This window comes from Telopea speciosissima, chromosome 4, assembly GCF_018873765.1.
Source record: "Telopea speciosissima isolate NSW1024214 ecotype Mountain lineage chromosome 4, Tspe_v1, whole genome shotgun sequence".
Classification (NCBI taxonomy): Eukaryota; Viridiplantae; Streptophyta; class Magnoliopsida; order Proteales; family Proteaceae; genus Telopea; species Telopea speciosissima.
In genome coordinates this window covers 11,085,781-11,110,513 of record NC_057919.1, presented here as the reverse complement: position 1 = coordinate 11,110,513, position 24,733 = coordinate 11,085,781, and the positions used below count along the sequence as shown (strand labels likewise).

Sequence of the window (24,733 nt, the reverse complement as noted above, 5' to 3'; positions counted from 1 at the left end):
TTGGACGATTCCTAGAGGGAGTCTACAAGGAGAAGGGAGTTTTAAGGTTTTAGGTTATAAATAGATAACCTCCCTAACTCTAAGACTAGGCTATTATTCAATCAATTTTCAATTTATCTCTGCTCTCCAAATGTTTGTGTTCTCTGTGGGATTCCATCTCTTTCCAAGGATTTGTGGTGTGGAGAGTTCTCTATGGAGAAGCCTATTGTGATCGTGGAGATTCTCGTGTGCTCGTAACCATAAGCTTGGCTTTTGATCCTTCTTCCGCTACGTTTCCGTACATATTCAAGTATGATCCAAACCCAAATTTATTTGGATCTGATTTATATGATCTAATAAATGGGATTTTCAGTGCCCGAAGAAGGGTGAGGGAGTTTGCCTAGATCTACAAAATAAAAAAAACTAATTATAAAACGAATAAATTTGATTTTGTTTTACACTTTCTATATGTAGGACAAAATTTTTCTCCACCCATAGAGGATATTCACCCACCATCATAGAGTCGGTCCTTCTTCATATTATAAACTTATTATTTGTATTGTAATACTTTTTCTTATACGGCAGATTTAGAAAAGGGATTACCCTAAAACAAAATTGGTAACGTACGTTCCGGAAATCCATATTTTGTTTTTGGGTCGAACGCCGCCAAAGCGGCGATCCTGTGGAATTTCTGTATACCATATTGGACTCTATCGATAATTCGAGACCCGGGCCATCGGGTCACTATCACAGCATTACTCCAATTAAAGAACTTCCCGACAAGAGGGTGAGCCGTGGTTGGTTTTCGTCGACATGATCTGAGATCTCTCTCTCTCTTGGAAAGAGAAAACCGTCAAGTTGCAGAGGACCTTCGGGCAAGTGCTGGAATTCGAATTTTGCTGGCGCGAAACCCAAATGCTCCTTTTGTAATTTGCGGGGCATTTCAATTTCGGAGACGGGGAGGAGAAAGCAATTCGTGTCGAAGCACGCAGAGGGAGCAGAGATGACGATTTCGGACAATACGAGAGGACTCGTTCTCGCGGTCCTCTCGAGCTCTTTTATTGGTGCGAGCTTCATATTGAAGAAGAAAGGTCTCAAGCGTGCTGGTGCTTCTGGTACTCGCGCAGGTAAAGGAAGAAACCGCCAAAAAAGAGAAAGAAAAGGAACTTGAATTGTGTAATCTTTATATATTGTTCTTTTTGCCCTTCCTTTGGGATCTGCTTAAATATTAGATCTCAACTTGATTTGTTTCGGATTGAATTTCCATTCGTTCTATTTGACTAATTGGGTAAGTTCTTCCCATCAGAGAAGTATCAAATGGCGAGAGCCCCTATTTTCTTTTCTTCACAACGGATATTTGTAGTTCGAGCCTTCCAAGTCGAAATAGATTATAGATATGTAGTCTGAACTATAACTGTGAGAGATTAAAAACTTAGAAGAAAATTATACAGCTCCGAGGTTGAAAGAATAATGCCACCTAATGGCAGTTGTCCCTGATATCAACTGACCTCTCCAATTTTGAGGCTTCAAATATTCGTTTCTGGTACAGGTCATTAAAGTTGTGTCGTATTTTTGGTGAAATGAGTTGCAGTTTTAGCCTCAATGTTTTGGGGTTCCTCTCTCTTTGTCTATCAATCGTAAAGGTTTTTTTACTATATTTGAAGAGTCTGTTAGCCTCCATTTTAAACGTAAACTTTATCCACATTTTCTGTTAATAAATGAGCTGTGAACAGAGGTTTCACCAACTGAATTGTAGTTTATTGGCTATTGATATTTCTTAATTGTTTTAACATGTAGGAATTGGAGGATATACTTACTTGTTAGAGCCACTTTGGTGGGCGGGCATGGTGACAAGTAAGCTCATGAACCTGATAGCAAGTTATTTATCTATATGCTGATTTTTTCTTCATAAATATCTTGGGCCCTGAAGTTTCTTGACAAGCAGTGATTATTGGAGAGGCTGCAAACTCAGTGGCTTATGTTTTTGCTCCGGCTGTTCTAGTGACCCCATTAGGTGCATTGAGCATAATTATCAGGTAACAGGGGATAGATTATTAGCTTTATATGTTAATAAAGAGTTTCAATCGCGTTTTGAGCTAACACTCTTAGGTGGATCTGAGTAGTGCGGTTCTGGCACATTTCATGCTGAAGGAGCGACTGCAGAAACTAGGTGTCTTGGGATGTGTGTCATGTATTGTTGGTTCAGTGGTGATTGTAATCCATGCACCCCAGGAGCGTACTCCAAATTCTGTGCAAGAAATCTGGACTCTGGCAACTCAACCTGGTAATATTGGTTTAAGCCCTCATCTGCCCCTTTTAATCAATTCTATCACTAGGTTGTTTTTAGACATGATTAATTGTTCGTTCCTCCTCATGTGCTTTTTCTGCAGCTTTTCTATTGTATTCGGTAGCTACAGTTTCAGTAGTATTAGTTCTGGTGCTGCACTTTGAACCTCGTTATGGGCAAACAAACATATTGATCTACTTGGGAATATGTTCTCTAATGGGTTCACTGACGGTAATTCATCTTTCATCTTTTGCTACAGTAATGTAGGTATGGTAGGTTGGAAAACAAGTAAACAACACTACCACACTTGCAGAAAATCAGGATTGCAGTGAACAAAAACTTAGAATCTGTGGACAGAATGAAGCAATAGCAATAGCTAGGGTGGAAAAATCAGAAACTGACCTTAAAAAATAAAAGTGGAAGAAGAATATGGAATAGGCCTCTCACCTAGAACTTGACTAGCATCTCACAGAAAATCACACCAGAGAGCTATAGTTTTGTCAAAAAATCATTGGTTGTGGGTATGATCCCATACTCTTTGTTATAACTTCATGAAAATAAGCAAAATAGGAAACTCCTATATATGGTAGGGAGAATTCCTCACAATTTAAGTCTCTCTTCAAAATAGAAGCTATTCTGGAACATTACAAAATAGAAACTACTTAATCCTGTATAGGACTTAAATCCTTAATATTTGGGTTATAGATTGGCCCATTACCTTTACCCAAAAAAAAAAAAGAAAGGCGCCCATTACAATAGTGAACCCAAAAATATTAAGCCCATGGCCCATATAACCCATTGGACACTCAAAATCGAACATATTAGTCAATTCTTGGTCCAGTTTGATGGCTTGGTTTGCTGCTGGCCTTGTTCTTTTGAACTGCATCACTTTCATTGTATGATATGCAGGTTGTAAGCATAAAAGCCATTGGAATTGCAATAAAACTTACACTAGAGGGGATGAGTCAGATTGCATATCCTCAAACGTGGTTCTTTGTTGCAGTTGCAGTCATATGTGTCATCACACAATTAAATTACCTTAACAAGGTCAGTGCAGCTATGTTCACTTCTTGTTCCTTGTAGTTATTTTTCTGAAAACAAATTTGATACTTTGTACTTTCTTTAAAATATCTAGTGGGTATTAAGTACGAGTTTCATTCCATAGTTGTTATGCATTCAATCCAAACTTATTTAAAATGCTTCAAATAAACAATGGGTTGTATTGAAATTTATATTTATATATATACACGGCATCAGTATAAAAAAAAAAAAACCAATGATATCCTTGCTTCAATGGAGCTTTCTTTATCATGTACACTCTTGATGTATTTTAGAGTTTTAACAAATATTGTGCAAGGAGGCACAAAAATAAGGAAAAAGGGAGTATGAGAATCTGACTATGGTGTGCCAGAAACCAATGCACGCTCGACACAAGTACTTTATCGTTTAGAAGAGTTGATGCAACAAAGAATTCCTAATGTTTGCTGATGCATCTCCAAACCGATGACTTCTGATATGCTTCCAATCATAGTTGTCATGGCGTCGCCAGATCGCCGCCATGGCATCATATCACTGGAGAAGTGGGCATATCGACCACCGATATGGATGATGTAAGAATATCGACCGATATGGCCTCCATGTCGTCGCCATGGCACTGCCATGGACGCCATACCACGACATATCGCAATATCGGGCGACATGGTTGTTTCAAATTATGCAACTTAATTTTTTTAAACTATTTTTTACTTTAATGCTTTTTCCTTAACATAAAAAAAATTAAAAAAACATCAAACATAAAACACTAATACACTATTGACTAATACACAATCACATACTCACATCAGCAATTTTTTATTTATTTAGATGGGTTGTTTATTAGCTTTATTCACTCAATATAAATTACATTCTTGTAATTGTTTTTTTGTTTTGTTACTTTTGTAGTTACTTTCATATGAATCATATCTCAACTCTCATGATTTTTCAACTTTATTATCAGCAAGACTATTGCTATCAATTATTTGATAATTCATGATTTCATATACACTAATGGATATTACACTTTTATGAATTAAACCATAGGAGATTAGTAGTACACTTTCATGTTAATTGTTGATGTTATAGGGTATATATTATAGCATACTAAATGACATTAAAAATAGAGAAAATAAAAAATAAAACATGGTCGATATGATCGCCATGGCAACGCCAAGGCGGGCGACATGTCAATATATCGACATGACACCCCTCCACTGACTTGGATCGCCGTGACGACGTGACAACTATGCTTCCAATAAAACCACAGGGACACTGTTGGAAGGGAAAATATGTGAACCTATAGTAAGCGAATGCTAGATGGAAGAGCTTGTATACTATGAACTAATGGAACTGTAGTATCGTGTAAGCAACCCGAGAGGAGGTGAAGTGTGTTATTGCGGAATCTTAGCCCAAATAAAATTTCTTTCAACCCCTCGAATGTATGCTATCTCAAATCTCCAACAGAAGTTAGTAAAACACAATATAACAAATAGAGGAGATGAAGAGACAATGAAAGAGACAACACACACAAGTTTTATAGTGGTTCGGCACGTCCTCACTATCATCCTATGTCCTCTCCCAAAACCCTTGCCGGCTTGGAATTCCCAATCTCTTTGCAGGGTAGGTGAAACACCCACACACCAAGATCTGGCCCTCAATACCACAGATCACCATACACTCTCCTTGCTGAGTAAGAGAAACACTCAACACAGATTAAGGGCCTCAATACCCTTCCACCGCAATCACCCAAACGTGAAAACAAATGGCACACAGGCCAAATACAAAGTTACCTCTTGTTAGGCAGATATACAAATGTAGCTTTTCTCTGATCTCTTATCTCAAGTGCTCATTGCTCAATGGCTGATCTGAATATTCAAGTTGCAGCTCTTGTTCTTCAGCCTTTTGCTCTTATCCCATTAGATATGCAAGTTTTAGCACATATGATGGTTGGAATCAAGATTCTAGTCCGGAAGCGTTTCCATATATTTTGCTATTAGTCTCTTACGCAAACATAGGCTAGATGATGCAGTTTTATCACCAAACTGGGCTTCTTTGCTTAGGAATAAATCTGGGGTTGGGTTATATACATGTTGGGCCTTTGATCCCATGGGTTTTCCATGTAATAGGCCATTTTTATGGTTCTAAAATATGGTTAATTAGGTTGCATACGGGATTAGTTGTTTTAGTTCTGTACTTGGTTTTATTTTGGAGTTTTAGTTCATAAATTGAACCAGTTCAACCAATGGTTCAATTTAAGTAATTTTAGTAGTTTTCTTTTAAGTGTTTAGTGGGGTTGGATTAGGACTATATTTTGAGTCTATTTCAGTTTCCTAATCAGTTTAAGTTACCTAATAGGTTAAGGATTGGGTTAGGACTTTCCTTTTTAGTGTAGGAGTCTATTTTTGAGTCTTTTATATAAGGTTGTAAGGGGGGCAAACATTGAACACGAATTTTGATATTAATGAAAGCCTTTTTGATGCTCTTCTTCTCCATTGAAGATTTTTATCTTGTGTTTGATCAAGGCTGGTGGGATCAGTGTTTGATCCAATTGACACTTTGCGGTGGGAAGCCCGAGTGGTTCGTTGGTGGGATTGGTGTTTGATCCAATCGACACCTTGCGGTGTGAAGCCTAGGTGGTTCTTTTGAAGCTCTCCTTCAATTTCAAAATCAAGACTCAAGAATTATTTAAGATCCTCTAACCAACTAAGCTGCCCTTGCAACAACAGTAAGTTTGAATCATCCCATCAATAACCATTCTTCTCCTAATCCTCAAAACCACCCCAAAACCCTAATTTTCCCACCCATTTCCCAATATTCTTAACAAACCATCCAGCTAACAATAGCTTCACATAATTGGATCGAGTATTCTCCTGCGTCCTGATTAATTGGAATACTTGAACCAAGCTGTTTTCTCATTACCCCATTCAAACCACAACATCTCACCTATTTCTGGAGATCATCCCATTACCCAAATTCTTCACAGACCAATTCAACTATCAGAACCATACCAAACTAGAACCAAATTACCATCACAGCCCCATTAGCAATCGATCCAAACCCTAGTACCATCCACTCATCCTAAACCCTAAAACTCCCTTGATTCCTTTTCAAGAAACCCAAAACCCTAACCCTATAACCTGCTGCCATTCTAGTTTACACACTTCCGCTCATTAAAACATCTCAGGACCTTCACTCCCCTACACTTGCCTACCATAACCAACACCTCAAACCCTAACCCTAACCTAACCCAAACCCTTATTTTGACCTATTCGGACTACCTATTCATATCAGATCCTGGTTGTTTGGCTCCTAATTGGTCCTCTACCATTCTAGGACTACATTACTAGATCACTAGTTATAATTTTTGAACCCCAGTCGACCGCTTTTCAAAGTCGGTCGGCCGTTACCGTGTAGACTGAGAGACACTCCTCCCAAACATCCTCTGGACAATGTTTCAGATGACCGTCCATGCATCTGTCTGCAAAAAGTGCTCTTGGTAACCAGTAGACTGTCATCTAGTCGTTTGCCCAGTTATCAACCGGTCGACTGCCTATTGCAGAATGACCTTTTCTCAAATTAATAAGTACATCACTTACATATATATATATGAATAGGCTTGCATGCCATGGAAAGTGAACCAAAGTAAGGTTCATTAGGGTTACCAGAGGTCTAAGCCATTGATCATGATAAACTATTTAGGTCCATAGGTGATTGAGTTGAGCTTGAACGTAGAGATCATTACATCCTACGATCTGTATATTACAAGATGAGATTGAAACACCTAGGAAACATTCAAGCAAACTAAAAAATATCATCAATCTTCAGCTCTAGTTGCTTGAATCTTCATGGATGGCTTTTATTTGATCTTCCAATTTTAGCTCCACCAATCTATGACAAAGTCACTTGAGCAGTTGAATAATGTAGTCCTAGATTTGAATTGCTCAAACTAGGAACCAAAAGAGGATCTTTACCAAAGGATAGGTTCAGTTTAGGGTTTAAAACCATGAAAAAAAATTAGGCCAGTGAAAACACCCCAATAAACAAGAAATCATATGAGGGAACCAAGAGAACAATGGGAACTAAATCCTATAAGGAAACCAATTTTAAAACCATGAAAAAAATTAGGTCAAGGAAAACACTCCAATAAACAAGAAATCATATTAGGGAACCAAGAGAATAATGGGAACTAAATTGTATGAGGAAACCTAGAGAACAATGGGAACTAAATCATATAAGGAAACCAAGATAACAATGGGAACCCAAATATATTAGGTTAGGAATGGGGGTAATAAATCATAAGTACTACTCAAGTTTCTCATCTTTGAAAAGAGCATTTCCTTCCATCTTTCTGTAGTTCCAAGGGTTTGGGGATTTGAACTTACTTGTTGATGATGAATAAACCTTGAGATCAGATAGTTTGAATGTAGAACAACAATGGAGAAAACAAAGTAACCAAAACGAATCACCCGGGCTTCCCACCTCAAGGTGTCAATCGGATCAAACACCAATCCCACCAGCCTTGATCAAACACAAGACAAATCTTCAAAGGAGAAGAAGAGCAGCAAAAAGCTTTTCTTTAATATCAAAATTCGTGTCCAATACTTGCCCCCCTTACAACTTTATAAAAGACTCAAAAATACTCCTACACTAAAAAGGAAAGGCCTAACCCAATCCTTAACCTATTAGGTAACCTAAACTTACTAAGAAACTGAAATAGAACAAAACAAAGTCCTAATCCAGCCCAACTAAACACTTAAAAGAAAAACACCAAAAAAAAAACTAAGTATGAAACTAAAACAGCTAATCCCGTATGCAACCTAATTACCCATATTTTAGGCTCATAAAAGTGGCTTATTACATAGAAAAGCCATGGGATCAAAGGACCAACATGTATATAACCCAACCCTAGACTTATTCCTAAGTAAAGAAGCTCAGTTTGGTGATAAATTTGCATCACTGAATATCTTCAATCTTGATATCTTCAAGTTTTGTTGCTCTAGCTTAAGGATATGCTTCTCAATACTTGTAACCTGTATACTCATTAAAGCACTAGGAAGAGCATTGTAGCTTTTTCATTCACAAATAGAATGTGATCACCAAAACATTAAACCATTAACATTCAATAATGTGGAAATGAAATCCTTTGCCTCAATAGGAACAATATCAATGTCTGACAACTTGGTTTCTTGCATTTTTCCTACATTGATGTTATTATTGAAAACATAACCTTGTGATGCAGGAGGATCGGTAGTAACATTATCAACTTATAGTGGATTGGAAAGACGCAAGAAGACTTGAAACAAAATGTTCGAGTTGATTTTTGACTGTGGTGTATTTTATTTAGTCTAGGACTTTTTTGATAACACCATTTTGGAGAGAAAATCATCCATACAAGATTTAATGGGATTGGAGAAGCATAAAATAGAGAAAAGTTCAAGGCTTTGGTTTCGATTAGGCTCAAAACTGAAATATTTCGCAAAACCATGAAATCTCAGTTGAAACCTGGAAGGTTCTGGTTGCTGGTTTTGATTGATGATTTCGAGGCCCAAATGGTCAAATAGTTCCCAAAACTTTTAGGAAACCCTATTTAAAGCATAGTTCAAAAACTTGTTTTGTCTCATTCGAAGTCTCGAATATTTCGAGTATTTCGGTTGAGTCGAAACGAAATGCAAGTTCAAATTCAAAAAATGCAATATTTTGAAATTTTCGGTCATCTCGTTTTGGAAATTTCGGTTATTTCGGCATTTTACACCCACAAATGGCCAAGCAAAACTTATATAGAAAAACTACCATATTTCGACGAAATTTCGGTATCTTGGATTCGACGAAATTTCGGTTAGATCGAAACACCGAAATGAGACAAGATTTTAAACCTTGATTTTAAAAAACACATACAAAATGATAGTTTGGCTTTGGACCCTAGGTTGGTAGTGTACACGGTACACTGTACGATGTTGTATACACAAAATTTAGTACTAGAATACACATAATTCAATTAAAACAACTAAATATGCTTTCAGAATGAATAAACATAAAATTAGAAACTATTTTATAATTATCAAATGTTATTCGTGGTTCATTAAAAAGATATGGCAGTGATTTGGCCAAAAATCACAAAAACAGAGGTTTTCTAGGAAGTTTCCTTCTTTGGAGTTGAAACTAGCGAAACAGCACTGAAACTTGAAACATGGTCGAAATTTTATCAAAACTACGAAATTTCGATTGAAACCATGCATTTTATACAAATGATCTGGCTGAAACGATACCAAAATCCAAAACATGGTCAAAATTTTGCTGAAACTATGAAATTTCAGTTTAAAGTTGAAACATTGCAATTCTTCAGTATCACAGTCCGTTTAGTTTCGACAGCCTGCGAAACTGAAATATTTCGGTTGGTTTCCTGAAATTTTGTCAAAACCTTGTACCATGGAATAGAGTCCATTAGGGCCCCGGTCATGTCTATTCTCTTTCTACCTTTATCATTTTTTGGGGGGCTTTCGAAAGGCCAAAACTAGTCTGTTTTGCAATCACGAGTTGTATTGGGAGAGGCATGGATGATTTACTGAAGGGTTGTTAGTCTGTGACAAGGTTTCTATTTCTTCAAATTTAATCAGTTGAAGTTTCTTTCTTGTCCTTTTATGTTAAGAGTCAGTTTTGTCTTTGTCTAGTTATGATATAATGGGGCTTTATTGATAATTTGAAATGTGATTAGGGCTCAGCTATAAATATTTGTAAGAATTGGTTATTCTCTCAGTTGATTGAAGAATTTTGCAGAGCAGCAGCTCTTTTCTGGGGCTATATCCCTTTTGTATCATCTTTCCTTGACTTTTCTTTGATTTCAGCCATAGAAACCGAAGGTTTTTATGGTGTTCGACTGTAGTCCTATTCTTGTTTTCTTAGGCTTCCATTATGTTGCATTTTTAAACAGTATCTTCTATTAGAACTGTTGTTTTGTTTTATTTTTTCCAGGACTTGAGCTTGTTATAGTCAACAGCAGAGCTGAACTTTCAATATGCTATGAAAATGTGCTCTTCAAGCTTTGCAGTTTGAAATGAGTGGTGTTTATGCTTTTCATCTAATAGAATATATCAGATTCTCTAATGTGTGTAGTTTCCCTATTCTAGGCATTGGATACTTTTAATACAGCAGTTGTTTCTCCAATTTATTATGTAATGTTCACAACACTTACAATCATTGCAAGTGCAATAATGTTTAAGGTAATTTATCTCTTCAACCCATTATACATTTATTTTAAGTTCCAACAGCAATGTGACAGTAAGTTTGAGTTGTCCTTTATGTTGTGTTTGTAGGATTGGTCGTGTCAGGATGCGAGTAGTATAGCTTCTGAACTATGTGGATTTATTACTGTGCTTTCTGGGACGATCATATTGCATTCAACTAGAGAACAAGAGGCAACTCCTGCAACAGGTACCCATCTGGGTGGTGAGAATCCTTGATTCTAAGTTAAATTTGATCTAGTAGGATTATCATGATCATCCTATCTGCTTCATTCTTTTGGAGATTATAACCATCTAATCTACAGCATACATGGTTTAAGAAGGGAAAATTTTCGTCCACCTAAATTTGGCTTGGGAGTTTGTCCACCTAAATTTGTCTAGGTGGCTCGTCTAGTCATGCCACATGGAAAGATGACGTGGCAATTCCAACCGTTGGATATCTTGGACATAGTCTAGATTGTCCATGTGTCAAATTTCAGCCTCTAATTGAACGTTTACCCTCTGATGTATGTTTATGCACACTTTTGGTAGTCCCGGATTTTTCAATGCTTTGTTTTTCCAATTGGCAAACTCCTTTTGGATGAAACTTGACAAATGAACAGTGGACCTTGTGGTCTATCTGTCCACCAAATTCCAGTCACACTGACATGCCACATGGCGGAATTAGGTGAACCACCCAACCAACAGATTAATTGATAACTATAGAAATTTCAGTTTTGCTGTTGCCCAACGGAATTTTATTTGAGTGATCAAAGTTTTGGCTTTAAATGGCTGTTTAATTTAGATGTAGAGTTTCGGCCAAAGGGTGGTTTCTTCCTTCTATGGGTTTTGCATAGAGTCTTCTGAATTTCTTTTTGAAAATTTGCACCATTTTCCAACTGTCTTGTCATGTCAAAAACCCTTGCATGCTTCCTTATGTAGTCCATTCCCTGTGGCCCCATCCTCATATATTATTCATCCAATGCATAATTTAATCATTCTACTGTTAAATTTTATTATTAGTTAGAACACTTGCACATCATTGTGTTATATATAATTTATCATCAATAAAACATCGTTAAATAGTATTCTCATACTCCAGTTCGCATATTAAAATTAGCTCACAAATTAAATTGTACATGTAATTTGGGGAAACGAACTACAAACAAATCTTGAATATTTTGACTGAAACTTTGAAATATTTAATGTAGATAGGGTTCAACTAAGAACCACTCTACAGTAGGATCGATAATAGTTGCAGCAGAACACCAAAATAGAAACTAAATCCGAATTAGTAACTTAGTGAATAAGGACTAAACCAGCAGCAGGAATGGCTCCAAAGTAGGATCGAGTGAAGGCCTAGGCAAGGGTGGTTTGTGCTCCAAATATCAGCCAATTCTAACAGCTGGTTGTGAAGTTATTCAAGTCTGAAGTTTGCAACAGATTCTGGGCAGAACTGAGATCACAGGTGCAGCAGTCCTTCACTTGATTGTGTAAACAGCAGCAGCAGTACTTGGTTATGGTTGTGGATTGATTCAAGTCTTCAAAGAGTTCTCCAGCAGCAGTTTGTTGCAGTCACAAGATGGCAACAACAGTAGGGGTCGATTGGAAGAACAAAAAAGAAAAAAAAAAAGAAAATAGAAGGATAGATAGAAACAGGGATAGGGGTAGGGGGGGGTAGGCTATCTCAGCCTTGGGTCTCTCACCCACAGCTATCTCCGCTGCTGAAAGGCAAATTCTTTCTCAGAATTTGAGGCAAGCAATTGCTTGTAAATTTCGTTAATCAATTGGTGACTCTTTCTTACAATGGGTGCCAATTTTATATCTTAGGCAATGCTTACAAAATAGAAAGTAAGAAAATAGAAACTTCCTAAAATAAAATGGAAACTACTAAGGCTTTATAGGATCCAGCCTTCTAAACAAACAAGGAAACAAAAATAGAAACTAACTAAAATTAGAAGCTACTTAAATGAAATAAAATAAATTTTCTAAAACTGAAAATAGAAACTAAACTATGGCAGCATTAGGATAGAATCTTTCTCCACTTGATGGGGCCACAATATCTTCTAAAAGGCATCCCCACACAAGGCAAATATGGGATGTGATATTGTTCATGTGAACAGTAACCTGAACAATGTTTGGTCTTTTTTTTCCTTCATATTTCAATCTACATCAATATTCCAGAAAGTTATTGCTAATTTGCTATAAGTTTCAGTTTATCATCTTTTCCTTACCCCAAAAAGAATTTGTTATCCTATTGGGAATATATCAAGACTTATGATCATAAGGAACAAGTTCAGAATCAGAGTTGGGAGAATAATATGACTTGTCATCATGGTACAAGATCTTGGCGAGATCTCGCTATTATCTCGGTTTCAGTGGACCTCGAGACGAGATCACAGGCGATACCTAAATACTACAATATCTCGGCTGAGATCTCCATGTCTCGCTGAGATCTCACCACATATCTCGGTGTCGACCAACTTAAGTCTTATAAAATCCCCCCTCTCGACGAGATTTCGACCCCAAAGTCGAAATCTTGCCTCTGTTGGTCTACTGTGAAGGGAAAACTCATATAAAGTGGAAGTTTTGTGATTGTTTTAGGTAAATCTCACCGCCAACTGAAGATTGAAGCTTCAACAACAACGTGGTCATTATGATGATCCGGCCTGACACTCGTTTCAGTACTAGCTTGTATTTGATTAATCTATGTCTCTTTCCAAGATCCAAAACAATTAGTCAATTATTAGTAAACCGTCGATTGGAGCACCATGTCTAATTATGAAATATGAATATGATGGCTAATGTTTAAATGGTTTATGGTTTGATGTTTTTTAATTCCTAATGTTTAATTAAGTTGTTTTACACCTCTACTTTAATTATATGAGTTCGAAATATTGTGTGGCTCAGCCTAAGGTAGACCTCACGTACACCGTAGACTATCAACATAGGATCCGAAGTCAAAGTACCATTTTGGGTTTGAATTTGTAAAAACTAATGATTCCACTATGTTTAGAAGGCCTAAAATAGGGTGAATATCAAATTTTAGGACCTATCTTGGCCATATGGCCACTGAAACCAACCATCGAGTTGAGCCAGAAAAAATGCAAGATCTCGCCGAGATCTCGGTATATCTTGGTTTTGTGGCCTGGTGAAACCGAGTAATGTAGTCCTAGATAGGTAGGAGACCTACTAGGAGCCAGTTCAACCAGGATCTGATTTGTTGCAAGTCTTCAATGGAGGCAGTAGCTCTGTGATAGAAGGATAGAACCACCTTCAAGCTGTAGAGGATCCTCCCAGCCGTCATGGCATAAGGAGTCGATCGGATTCCACCAATCCCTTTCCACCTTGATAGAACCACAAGGAGCAAAGGTAGCAAGCATTAAGCTGAGTTTTTATTAATCAAATTTGTGTTCAAGGTTTTGCCCCCTTACAACCTTATATAAAAGACTCAAAATAGACTTCTACTCTAAAAAGGAAAGGCCTAACCCAATCCTTAACCTATTAGGTAACCTAAACTAACTAGGAAACTGAAATACTAAAGGAAATAGACTCAAAACATAGCTGGCCTTTTAGAGTCCTAATCTAGCTCAACTTAAATATTTAAAAGGAAGTTACTAAAATCACTTAAATTGAACTATTGGTTGAACCGGTTCAATTTAAAACATCAAATAAAAAGCTAAGTATGGGAGCTAATCCCGTATGCAACCTATTTACCCATATTTTAGGCCCATAAAAGTGGCCTATTACATTAGAAACCCATGGGATCAAAGGCCCAACATGTATGTAACCCAACCCTAGACTTATTCCCAATGAAACTAGCCCTATTTGGTGGTGAATATGCAATCACCGAGACCTAAAACTTTGTTTGTCATTAATGACAGAGGTCCTCTTTATTTATAATAGAGTTACAACCCAAAGGGAGTAAAAAGGAAAAATAAAGTGAAACCCTAATTTAACCTAATGTAAGATGCTAAAATAGTCAAATAATTTATTTTCCCAACAAGTCTCCGATACTTCTCAAGATCACTAGTACATCACCACCATCAGCTGTAAGTTTTAAATTAGGATCCATAAGAGTATCTAGAGAATTAGAGCCTAACAATCCTATCTCTGAAAGAAGATCAATAACATACTTCTATTGTGAAAGTGAAATTCCTTTCCTCGACTGAGCCACCTCCACACCCACAAAATATTTCAATCTTCCCAAATCTTTAGTCTGAAATTTCTATTGTAAATGCATCTTCAACTTCTCAATTCCTGAAGAGTCATCTCCTGTAATAACAATTTCATCTACATATACAATAAGAAATATTCTTCCTGTATCAGAATGCTGGAAAATACAGAATGATCACTACAACAATGTATCAGTCCAAAGTCCAAATCCAAAGCAACTTCAGTGAACCAACCAAACCAAGCTCAAGGCGATTGTTTCAGCCCATACAAAGACTTCTTGAGCTTACACACCATCCCATACTCCCCCTGAGCAATAAACCCAGGAGGTTGCTCCATATAAACCTCCTCATGGAGATCCCCATGCAAGAAAGCATTTTTAAGGTCCAACTGAAATAGGGGCCAATGGTGAGTAGCAACAAGAGAAATCAATATACGAACAAAAGTAAGCTTAGCCATAGGAGAAAAAGTGTCCAAGTAATTAACACCATACACTTGTTTGTTTTACCACCTTTTTTTTAAACCCGATTATTCTCTGGGACCCGGGCCAGCCCCTAAGCTTTTATTAAAAAAGAACTCAAATAAAGGATGAATACAAGGGGGGGACATTCCCGCCTTACCCCAGCCCAGGAATACAACTATTTAACCACCGCTCAAAAGGAAAAACTCACATCCCGATTCCCAAAAAACAAAATACACCTTATTTCCTTAATATAGGAGAGCCCATCACATCTTCACGAAGAATTCGCCGCAAGCTGTGAGATAATTGAGCTTCCCCGTAACACACCCAATCCGACTCTGTCTCACAAGCTCGGTTGGCCAATAAATCCGCCGCTCTGTTCCCTTCACGAAAACAAAAGAAATCATCGGTCTAAGAGAGTCAATCAACCCCAAAATTTCCTGAAACCAGTACCAACCCTCCGAAAAACCTCAACTTCTCCAAAAAAAAGTGCAACGCACAGTAGCTGCAGAATCTGATCTGACATGGAAATCAACAAAGTCCAACGTCGCACAAAGCATTAAGCCATCCCTTAAGGCTCGAAGTTCAGCGATCGAATTAGTACAGTGACCGTAGTAATTTGAAAAAGCCGCAATAACCACACCCTCCATATTTCTAATAATACCCCCACCCCCCCCCCCCCCCCACTCCCAGGATTGCCTTTACAAGCACCATCCACATTAAGCATAACTGAAGAAAATGACGGGCACCAGTAAACCGGAATTGGCGGTTTCTGCACAAGAGGGGGGTGAGATATCACAAAAAAATTCAAAATAAGAGATTCCTTGAACGAAGGCGCCTTCTTAAACTTAGGGAAATAAGGAATTTCTTTAATCCAAATTTTAATAACTTTGACAATACGGCTGGCCAACCGAGCCTTTTCCCTATGTTTGCGATTATTTCTTTCCTTCCATAATTCCCAAACAATGAAAGCTGGAAGTAAACCAATAACCATGCCACATAGGCTCTTCCTTTTGGCATGACTATGCCAGAACAAAATTCTGCTCCTCACCTCCTGCAAAGCGACAACCTCCACATCACATAGCTCCGAATAAAATTTCCACACTTTCAAAGCTGTCCCACCTGCAACCAGACAATGATAAGCCGATTCACACCTAGGAGCACCACAACAACAACACTTGGATGTAAGCGACACACCCATTTTCATGATGGCATCATCCGTAGAAACTCCCCCACATAAAATTTGCCAATTGAAGAATCCAATCTTGGTGGGAATCGAACGATTCCAACACCATTTAGAAAAAGGGCAATCTGGGGCACCAATTCTGATTTCATTCCATATCGATTTAGTAGAAAAGTTACCATCCCTTGTCCGGAACCACACCAACTTATCCTCCATATCAGATAGTAAATATTTACCAGTCATCAAACTATCTTGAACCATGTTGGAATCAATTTTCTCAATCACATCTTGATTCCAGACCTCTGTCGCACAAAGAGCATTCTTAACCTTTAGGTCTAAGTCAAGTTGTAGGGCCCCATCAACGTAATCCACAAGGGCACCCCAACCTGATCAATTATCCAACCAAAAGCTAATCTCACCTTTCCCAAAAAGCCACCGAGAGTTAGTAAGAAGGATTTCTTTATGGGTTAAAGCCTTTCTCCAAGAAGTTGAACCAGTTACCCTCCCCCCTGCCAAGGTAATGTGATTGTTTTTAAGATATTTAGCTCTAAAAAAAGAGTTCCACAGAGACTTCCCCGATAAAGTCCTCCACAGCCCCTTCAGCCGTAACGCAAGACACATATCTTCAACTGACGGATACCGAGACCACCTTCAGTGATCGGTCTACAAACCTTTTCCCATCCCACCTAGTGATGTCACTTGCCCCACTCTAAATGGCCCCACAGAAAATCAAAGCAAATGCTATTAAATCTTCTAACCACCGTTTTTGGAATGTCGAGCGTTGAAATAATGTGAATTGGCATAGAGGAAAGGACATACTTAAGTAACACCACTCTCCCTCCTGCCGAAAGCAGCTTCCCTTTCCATCCAGTAATCTTTTCTTCATTTTGGCCAAAAAATCATCGAAAAAATAAACACGCAGCCTCCCTGTAAACAATGGTGCCCCAAGATAAGTAATTGGCAACTTCTTCCTAGAAAAGCCAGTAACCATTTCCACCAATCGACATTTGCGCTCGATGGCTTTCTCACTCATCACAAAACAACTCTTCTCTTTGTTTACTAGCTGCCCCGAGAAACCTTCATATCTAACAATGAACCCCATGATTTGTTTCAACGACGACTTTAAACCCTTGGAAAAAATTATCGTACCCTCAGCAAACAGGCTATGCAAGATTCCTGGGCAACCTCTAGGAAGCTAAAAAAATTTTGCTCTCCCCTCCACAAATAGGGATCGCAAATCCTGGCTAAGGACTTCCTCCGCTAAGATAAAAAGAGATGGACATAAAGGGTCCCCCTGGCGCACCCCCCTCGTTGATTTAAAAAAAACCCGAAGGACCGTCCTCCAAGACCACAGAAAACCAACTGTTCACCACCGTCTTTTTTATCAAGTTCACCCAATTTTCTACAAAACCAAACTTTCTCAAAACTTGGTATAAGAAGTCCCATTCATGACGGTTGTACGCCTTCGCCATGTCCAATTTAAGGACCACATTACTACCACGGGTTCCCCTACTAATGTCTTGAACCACTTCCTGAACCAGAGCAACATTATTGTGAATGTTCCTTCCTTGAATAAAAGCATCCTGCTCCTCCGAGATAATCTTGGGGAGAAAATTTGCCAACCTTAGAGAGATAATTTTTGCAATTATTTTATACGAGAAATTACACAAACTAATAGGGCAAAAATCAGACATTACCTCTGGGTTATCTTTCTTAGGAATTAATATTAGATTCGTCGACGTGTAACAACGCGGTTGAAAACCTCCAGCAAAAAAATCTTTGACTGCCTCCCAGACATCATTTCCAATAATCCCCCAACAAACAGTAAAGAAGTAACCAATGAAGCCGTCAGGACCAGGAGCTTTCTAACTTCCTCCAAATAAGGAGAAGCCAACAGAAGTCTATTATCCTCTGCAGAAATTAATGAACGAATGAACTGCAACAAATCATCATCTTGCTGGGAGCCCTGAGAAGAGAAAATCCCAGTGAAAAATCTAACCGCTTCCGTTGCAATGTCCATAGAGTCTGTAACCTAAACACCATTAACATCTTTAATCTTGGTCAAGCTCTGACGTCTTCGAACATTAACTAAAGTATGGAAAAATTTTGTGTTCCTTTCTCCCTCCTGAAGCCATCTCACTCTTGACTTCTGTTTCCAAAAAATTTCCTCCTGCAAGAGCACGTTATTAAGAGCAGTCTTCGCCTCTTCCAATTCTCCCCTGGTGAACTGTTAGGATTTCGTTCAAACTCCACCTCCGCTCTGCAAACTCTATCTTCAGCATTTCTAGCATTCTGATGAATATTACCAAACACCGTTCTATTCCATAGTCGAAGATGACCTCTAAGATTTTTCAGTTTTGCATATAGTATGTGTAGAGGGGATCCGTAGCACGGAGCTGACCAACGGTCTCTTACACAGTCCATAAAACCTGGGTGAGAGAGCCACATTTGCTGGAATTTAAAGCCAGAGCACCTTTTTGTCATTTGTGACTCTCAAACCAATTGAAGAGGAGCATGGTCGAAGCAAACCCGACATAAACGATTCATAGAAGAATTAACAAAGCAATTAACCCAAAGGCCATTAAATAAAAATAGATCCAACCGAGCTGCCACTTTTCGCCCGCCATTCTGGTTGTTCGACCACGTGAAAGAGTTACCTAGGAAACCTCCATCCACCAAGCCTGCCGCACTCACAAAATTCCCAAACTCCTCTAGAGAAATAGGGCAAGCCGGTCTTCCTCCAACCTTCTCAAATAGGTCCAACACAGCATTGAAATCTCCCCCAACGGCCCATGGCAAATTAACCGAATTAGCAAAATCCAACAAACCATCCCAGAGAAGCCTACGCTCCCCTACCGAACAGAGCGCATGAACAAACGAAAACAAACAGATAGAAAAATTTTGAAGGGTGCACTCCAAAGTGATAAACTGCTCATGCAAATTGACTACCCTAACAAGAATCTCGTTTTTCAAGAAAACCCCAAGTCTCTCACCATTCTCCACCCCACTAGAACACACCTCATCCATTCCAATCCTCCTCGTAATGCGCGATGCCTTAGAGAAATGGATTTTAGGTTCCAAAAGCACGACCAATTTTATATTTCTGACATAATATTAGCTTTCAAACGCCTCAAAGACGGCTTGTTCCCCAATCCTCTAATGTTCCAAAATAGCACGTTCATGATAAACACGACGGGGAGGTGGCACAGGTCCCATAGACCTCGTAATCATTCTTTGTGGCATCACAGCCATTATGTTTCTTTCAACCGGAACCACAGTATTAGAAATGCTTTCAATAGGAGGGCTGTCAGGGGTTCCTTTGGAGCTTAGAGCCCCAATCTCCTCCCCACATCGTTTAACAAAAGCAACAAAATTCCTGTTCACCACAGAGCTGGATTTATGTAGATCATCCAAGGTAGATTTCCAATCCAAGCTCGTATCTCTTCCCAACCCCACAAACCAGTCATCCTTCGTGGTTGACACCTTATATCTCTCACGGGTTTGCCCCTTCGAACTCCTCAAGGACCTGATGTCAGTTGGATTAACCTCCAAACCCCGCTCCTCCTCCGATTCAGAATCAGATTCAAAGTCACTGGCCACCGAACGAACCTCCCTCGAGCCTACCTGCCAAGAATAAAAAAGCTTTCCAGTAGGCCGCCACAAACATCGAGGACCATTCCCCTTGTCCAACCCCTGCAGAGAAAGCGCCTTATCAAGGACCGCCAAAGACGACTCCCCAATCTCCTTTCTTCGCAACACGCCACGGCCAAAACCCCTCTTCTCCACCCCTTCCTCTAAAAGCAGTTCTTTCCCCTTATTGAACGCTGCACCAGCACACCCCTTATCCTCAAGGCACAAACCATCCACCTCATTCTCACCTCCCATACCTTCCACCACCGTCGAAGACTTTTCTTGACCCATTAATTGATTAGGAGACACCTGTAAACCACCACGGCCTTTGCGGCAAACTTCTTTTGAATGCCCCAATTTAGAACATTCTAGGCAAAAAGAAGGCAACCGCTTATAGAGCACATTCTGGAAGAAGCCCGAGTCACCACAGCCGATCCAGATTTTCTCTGGTAACTCGCAACGAAGATCCACCTCCACGCAGGCCCTAGCGGCAACAGTTCGAGTGCAGCCAGAGGCTACCCCCATCGACTGTCAACACTTTCCAAACTGCCCCTGCAATTGATCTGAAGAAGTTTCCTTGATATAGATTAATCGGCAAGTTGGGAAACGAAATCCAAATTGGCACAACAGAAGATTCCATCCCTGATTTGAAAAATCTTGTCCATTTGAAGAACATGAATGGAAACCCTTTGATCACCGTCTGTTCTTTTAACCAAACTCGAACGAAATCCGAGTGATTCACGAAGCGTAAGAGAAGATGCCAAGAATCCAGCGACGAAACCTGGACATCAGCCGAGAGATGAAAAGAAACTTGCAGCGATTGTTTCACGTCAAAGATCGCCGGTCTTCCGTACACGCACTTCGCAACCAGAGCCATTTGGAATGGTTCAACAGACAAAGAAATTTCTGCCTCGGAGAAGAAAATAGCTGGAGAACCAAAATGGAGGGAAGGATCTCTCAATGCAATACCCTGGGGAACTGCAGCAACGCCTGACGCCACCACCGAAGCAAAGGATCTGGCCTCACCACCACCCGCAACCGCCGTCCGTGGAGGATCTGGTGGGCGATCCTCCCTAACATTGGGAGGATCCACCATGGAGCCCTAAAAAATACGATGCTAACGTGCACCTGCAGAGCTAATCAAAAGCCTCCTAAGCTAACATGCGCTATTGTCAATTGGTCATTGCTTGTTTTACCACTTGCTCAGTCTTTCTCTCCTGAACTTGTGGACCCGACCTATTTGAGTCTGGCCACAGTTTTTTAGTTGGTATCCGGAGATTGAAGAGATCAAATTTTTCCCAGGAACACATGAAACAAAGATATAATGAAAAGAAAGATGAGTTTCATGATAATGGATAATGAATAAGGCCTGAAATCAAGGGAGTCAGAAGCAAACAAGGTCAAAGGAGGGTTAAACTCACATAAGTAGAGCGGGCTAAATAAAAAAAGGGAAAAAGATCTCTACTTGGTGGTGTTTCCTATGCCCTCTCACAGGGCACCGTGAGATGATGCCTCTGCCCCTTGAGTAGATACTCAGGCATGCTCACCCATTGGCCTAGATGCTTGTGTAGAGACTATGTGACCAAGTAGAGATCTCTTGCCCATATAAAAAATAGATCTTTATTTATATTCCCCAATTTGGAAGTTCCCAAGGGCGTCCCCTTAGTATCCCCGGCCAGCAGCAAGACCTATCCTGCTCCCTCTCATCTTATTTTGAATTCCACTGAGACAGATTGGCTGTCAAGAACATAGAGGAGGTAGGATGGGCAGTTGGTCAGATCTAGTATGGATCGTACGTGGATGGTAGTTGGAGTCGGCAGCTCTCCTAGGGTTCCCTCATCGTGTGGATTGTTTCTGTAGCAAGAGTAAGAAAATTTTGGTAAAAATGAGAACAAAAATTCCTGCAAATGAGAGAGATACATCCTTCAAGTCATGAATCTGTACAAGATGAAGCAAATTTAGCTGAAAAAGACTCTGTTGTGTCGCCACTAGCCAAAGCATGGATGAACAGCCCCTTATATAAGCAATAAAATAAAACTCTTTTCTGGACTTGAATCAATGTCTGTTTATATTATGACTTCAAATAGCTGAACTCTGAATCCATGTGACACAAACAACTGAACTTGCAGGGAAGTTTCAGTAGTTAAGTGCATAGGTAGAGTCCCTTATATAGATACCCAAGTAAGTGCTACTTGGGCTCAGATCAGCGCCTATGATATTATGAGCTTATGACTTAAACTAGCTTCTATCAAGACTCGCATCAAACTTGGACCATACTGGTTGTCCAGCTGTAGAGAAGCAAACAAAAACCCAGAATTAAAATGGCAGGGGTTTGCTGTACTCTGTCCCATGTAGTTCCCCAGCTAAAAAGGGATCAAGGGAGAAATATTAGAACTGCAGTGACTTCGCATAAAACTAAGTACTATTGTATTTCTGTGGGCCCCACAGCCATGAATGGTGGTCATAAAAGATCTACAGCATCATGCTGTGACTCTAATTTCTCTTACTCTTTGGACTTCCAATCCCCCATTAGAAATTCAAAATGAAGTACTCACATTATTAACTGGTTTCTGAATGCAGTCTTGTTTCTTTATTACTTTAGCAAAGGATGGTTCCTTCACATACTTCCCACTGAAGCGTGATAACAAAACCTCAGCTTAATGATTAATATTTGGTACTATATCCAGGAAATATTTCATGGTATGTTCGCGGGGATTCAACAAAGAGTATAGAAAATGACCATTTCATTGCCCTTCAGAGTTCAGACTACTATGATTAGTGCAGTTCTTGAACTTTTGGTTTGTGAAATCATGATTCATGGTGGAGTAAGCTGATGCTTCTCGTTACTCAAGACAAGATGAATCCATTTTGCGGAGAAGCACACCTGTTTGGAAGAGAGTTGGTTTAGAATGATCTCTGGCTTGCATTCATCTGACATACTGTTGTGAGACCAAAACAAAGTTTGGGATGTCCATGCCAAAATGGTTCTTGATCATGAGAGGAGATCGGGGGAAAATTGTGACGGTCAAGTATACCTTTGTGGTAATTTTTGGAACATGATGTATAAATTTTTTAATGTAATTATGATTGTATTTGCAGATATGGCCTTCAATAGATTGGAACGGTGAGACAGGAATCTTGTGATGATCCAACCAATGGGCATAAGGTTTAGTCATTTGAGTTGATTGTACTCGTATTTGTCCATATGTCATCAATGGTTTTATTGAAATTTTCGCAGTGGAATATGATACTTATTTCGGAAGCTTTATTTTTATAGTTTAACTATGGCTTCCAGGTGTTTGGGAATCAAATTATTGAATGACCCGAAGGCAGATGGTATTGTCACAATGGCCTAATACCTGAGGGTCAAACTCTGGAAAACCACCCTCGCCCTAGGGTTGAGATAGTCTCACATCGATATGTTCTGATCATCTTCTTTTTTTCTTTTTGATTGAAATTTTGGTCATCTTCATATACTTGAGGAGCTATTTCCAACTAATAGCTTAAGTTTGTAGGTTGGACTATTAAATAAAGTGGGAAAACCCACGAAATCCCATTTGGAGGTCCAACCCAAAAGCTTATGTTAGGTGCATATAGCCCAATAATATGTGAAGATGATCAGAACAAACCGGTATGAGACTATAACTCTATAACTTCCCACAATATTATAACTAAGCTAGAGACCTTGTTCATCATTAGGGGTGCAAGTTTGGCCTTGTCGGTCCAAACCCACCCTAGCCCGCCTTGAGCCCGAACAAGGCTTGGATTGAGATATTTGGCCCTGAGGGCGGGTCAGGGTTGGAAATTTTTGGCCCTGAGTCAGGGTCGGGTCAGGTTGGGGTTGAGGCCTCAGGCTAAGCTTGGCTCGGTCAGGCCCGGCCCTAATTTAAATTATACTATAAAATATATTTTGATACAATATATACATTATAAACTTTAAATGTCACCCACATTTTTTTATATAATATATTATAGAGAGGAAGCTCTCTGTGCAGCAGCGCAAGCTGTGCCTAGATACATGGGCTGCCCATTAGGGGGGCGGGTTGATCATTTCACCTACCCCCATGTGTCAAGGCGTAGCCTGTGCTGCTGCAGAGAGAACATTTGACCTATATTATATATGAAGACAATAAGTGATATAATATATTTTATTAGTGTAATTTTATATAAAATTGATAATGTTCTCCCGGCCCATTCTAGCCCATGCATTTCTTTCTCCCTCCCCATGATAAGGGCCAATCAAGGTCAGCCCGGCCCGACCCCGAGGGCGGGTCAGGGTTGGATTTTTTTGACCATAAGTCAGGGTCGGGTCAGGCCTGGGCCTAGCTAAGGGGACTTAGGGTTGGGCTAGGGTTCTATAAAGCCCGGCCCAACCCGACCTTATTGGAGCCCTATTCATCAGTCTTAAATTGAGAACCTGAATAAATGAAGATAAGTAAGCATTATGACATATTGGTGTCCTCTCCTAACATGGATTGAGAGTAGCATCCATGTTGGGACTTGAGAGTCACAGAGTCACAGAGTTATAGCTTCACATCGGTTGGTTATAATATTAGAAAAAATTACATTGTAGCCCCTAAGGTTTGTCTTAAATATAGAATAATCTCGTGTTTCTAAATTATACAGCCGCACCCCCTGAGTGGACGGTGTTAAATACTATAATATAAAATATCAATTTTACTCTCTTTCTAATTTGTTGTTAAATAATTCAATATTCTTACCAAAAGAAAAAAAATTTCAATATAAAATACCAACTTTACCCTCTTTCT

General features: G+C 39.3%; 1 protein-coding gene across 2 annotated transcripts; it reads left to right on the top strand.

Moving 5' to 3' along the window:
• Positions 1-779: 779 nt before the first annotated feature.
• On the top strand, positions 780-22,924 carry LOC122660576 (probable magnesium transporter NIPA6). 2 transcript variants are annotated; one of them, XM_043855945.1, is made up of 9 exons: positions 780-1,106; positions 1,777-1,833; positions 1,925-2,015; positions 2,103-2,263; positions 2,370-2,497; positions 3,176-3,313; positions 10,426-10,518; positions 10,612-10,744; positions 22,652-22,924. In XM_043855945.1, the coding sequence occupies exons 1-9, from the start codon at positions 983-985 to the stop codon at positions 22,741-22,743; spliced, it is 1,017 nt and encodes a 338-aa protein (XP_043711880.1). In that variant the 5' UTR covers positions 780-982; the 3' UTR covers positions 22,744-22,924. The 2 variants fall into 2 exon arrangements, with proteins under 2 accessions (XP_043711880.1, XP_043711881.1); XM_043855946.1 differs by having other exon boundaries at positions 781-1,106; positions 10,612-10,729.
• Positions 22,925-24,733: the final 1,809 nt, after the last annotated feature.

Excerpts from the sequence above, each read along its gene's own strand:
- LOC122660576 (XM_043855945.1), top strand. The coding sequence starts at position 983 with ATGACGATTTCGGACAATACGAGAGGACTCGTTCTCGCGGTCCTCTCG. Across the intron at positions 1,107-1,776 it reads TGCTTCTGGTACTCGCGCAG|GAATTGGAGGATATACTTAC; the intron begins GTAAAGGAAGAA and ends TTTAACATGTAG. Across the intron at positions 2,498-3,175 it reads CTCTAATGGGTTCACTGACG|GTTGTAAGCATAAAAGCCAT; the intron begins GTAATTCATCTT and ends TATGATATGCAG.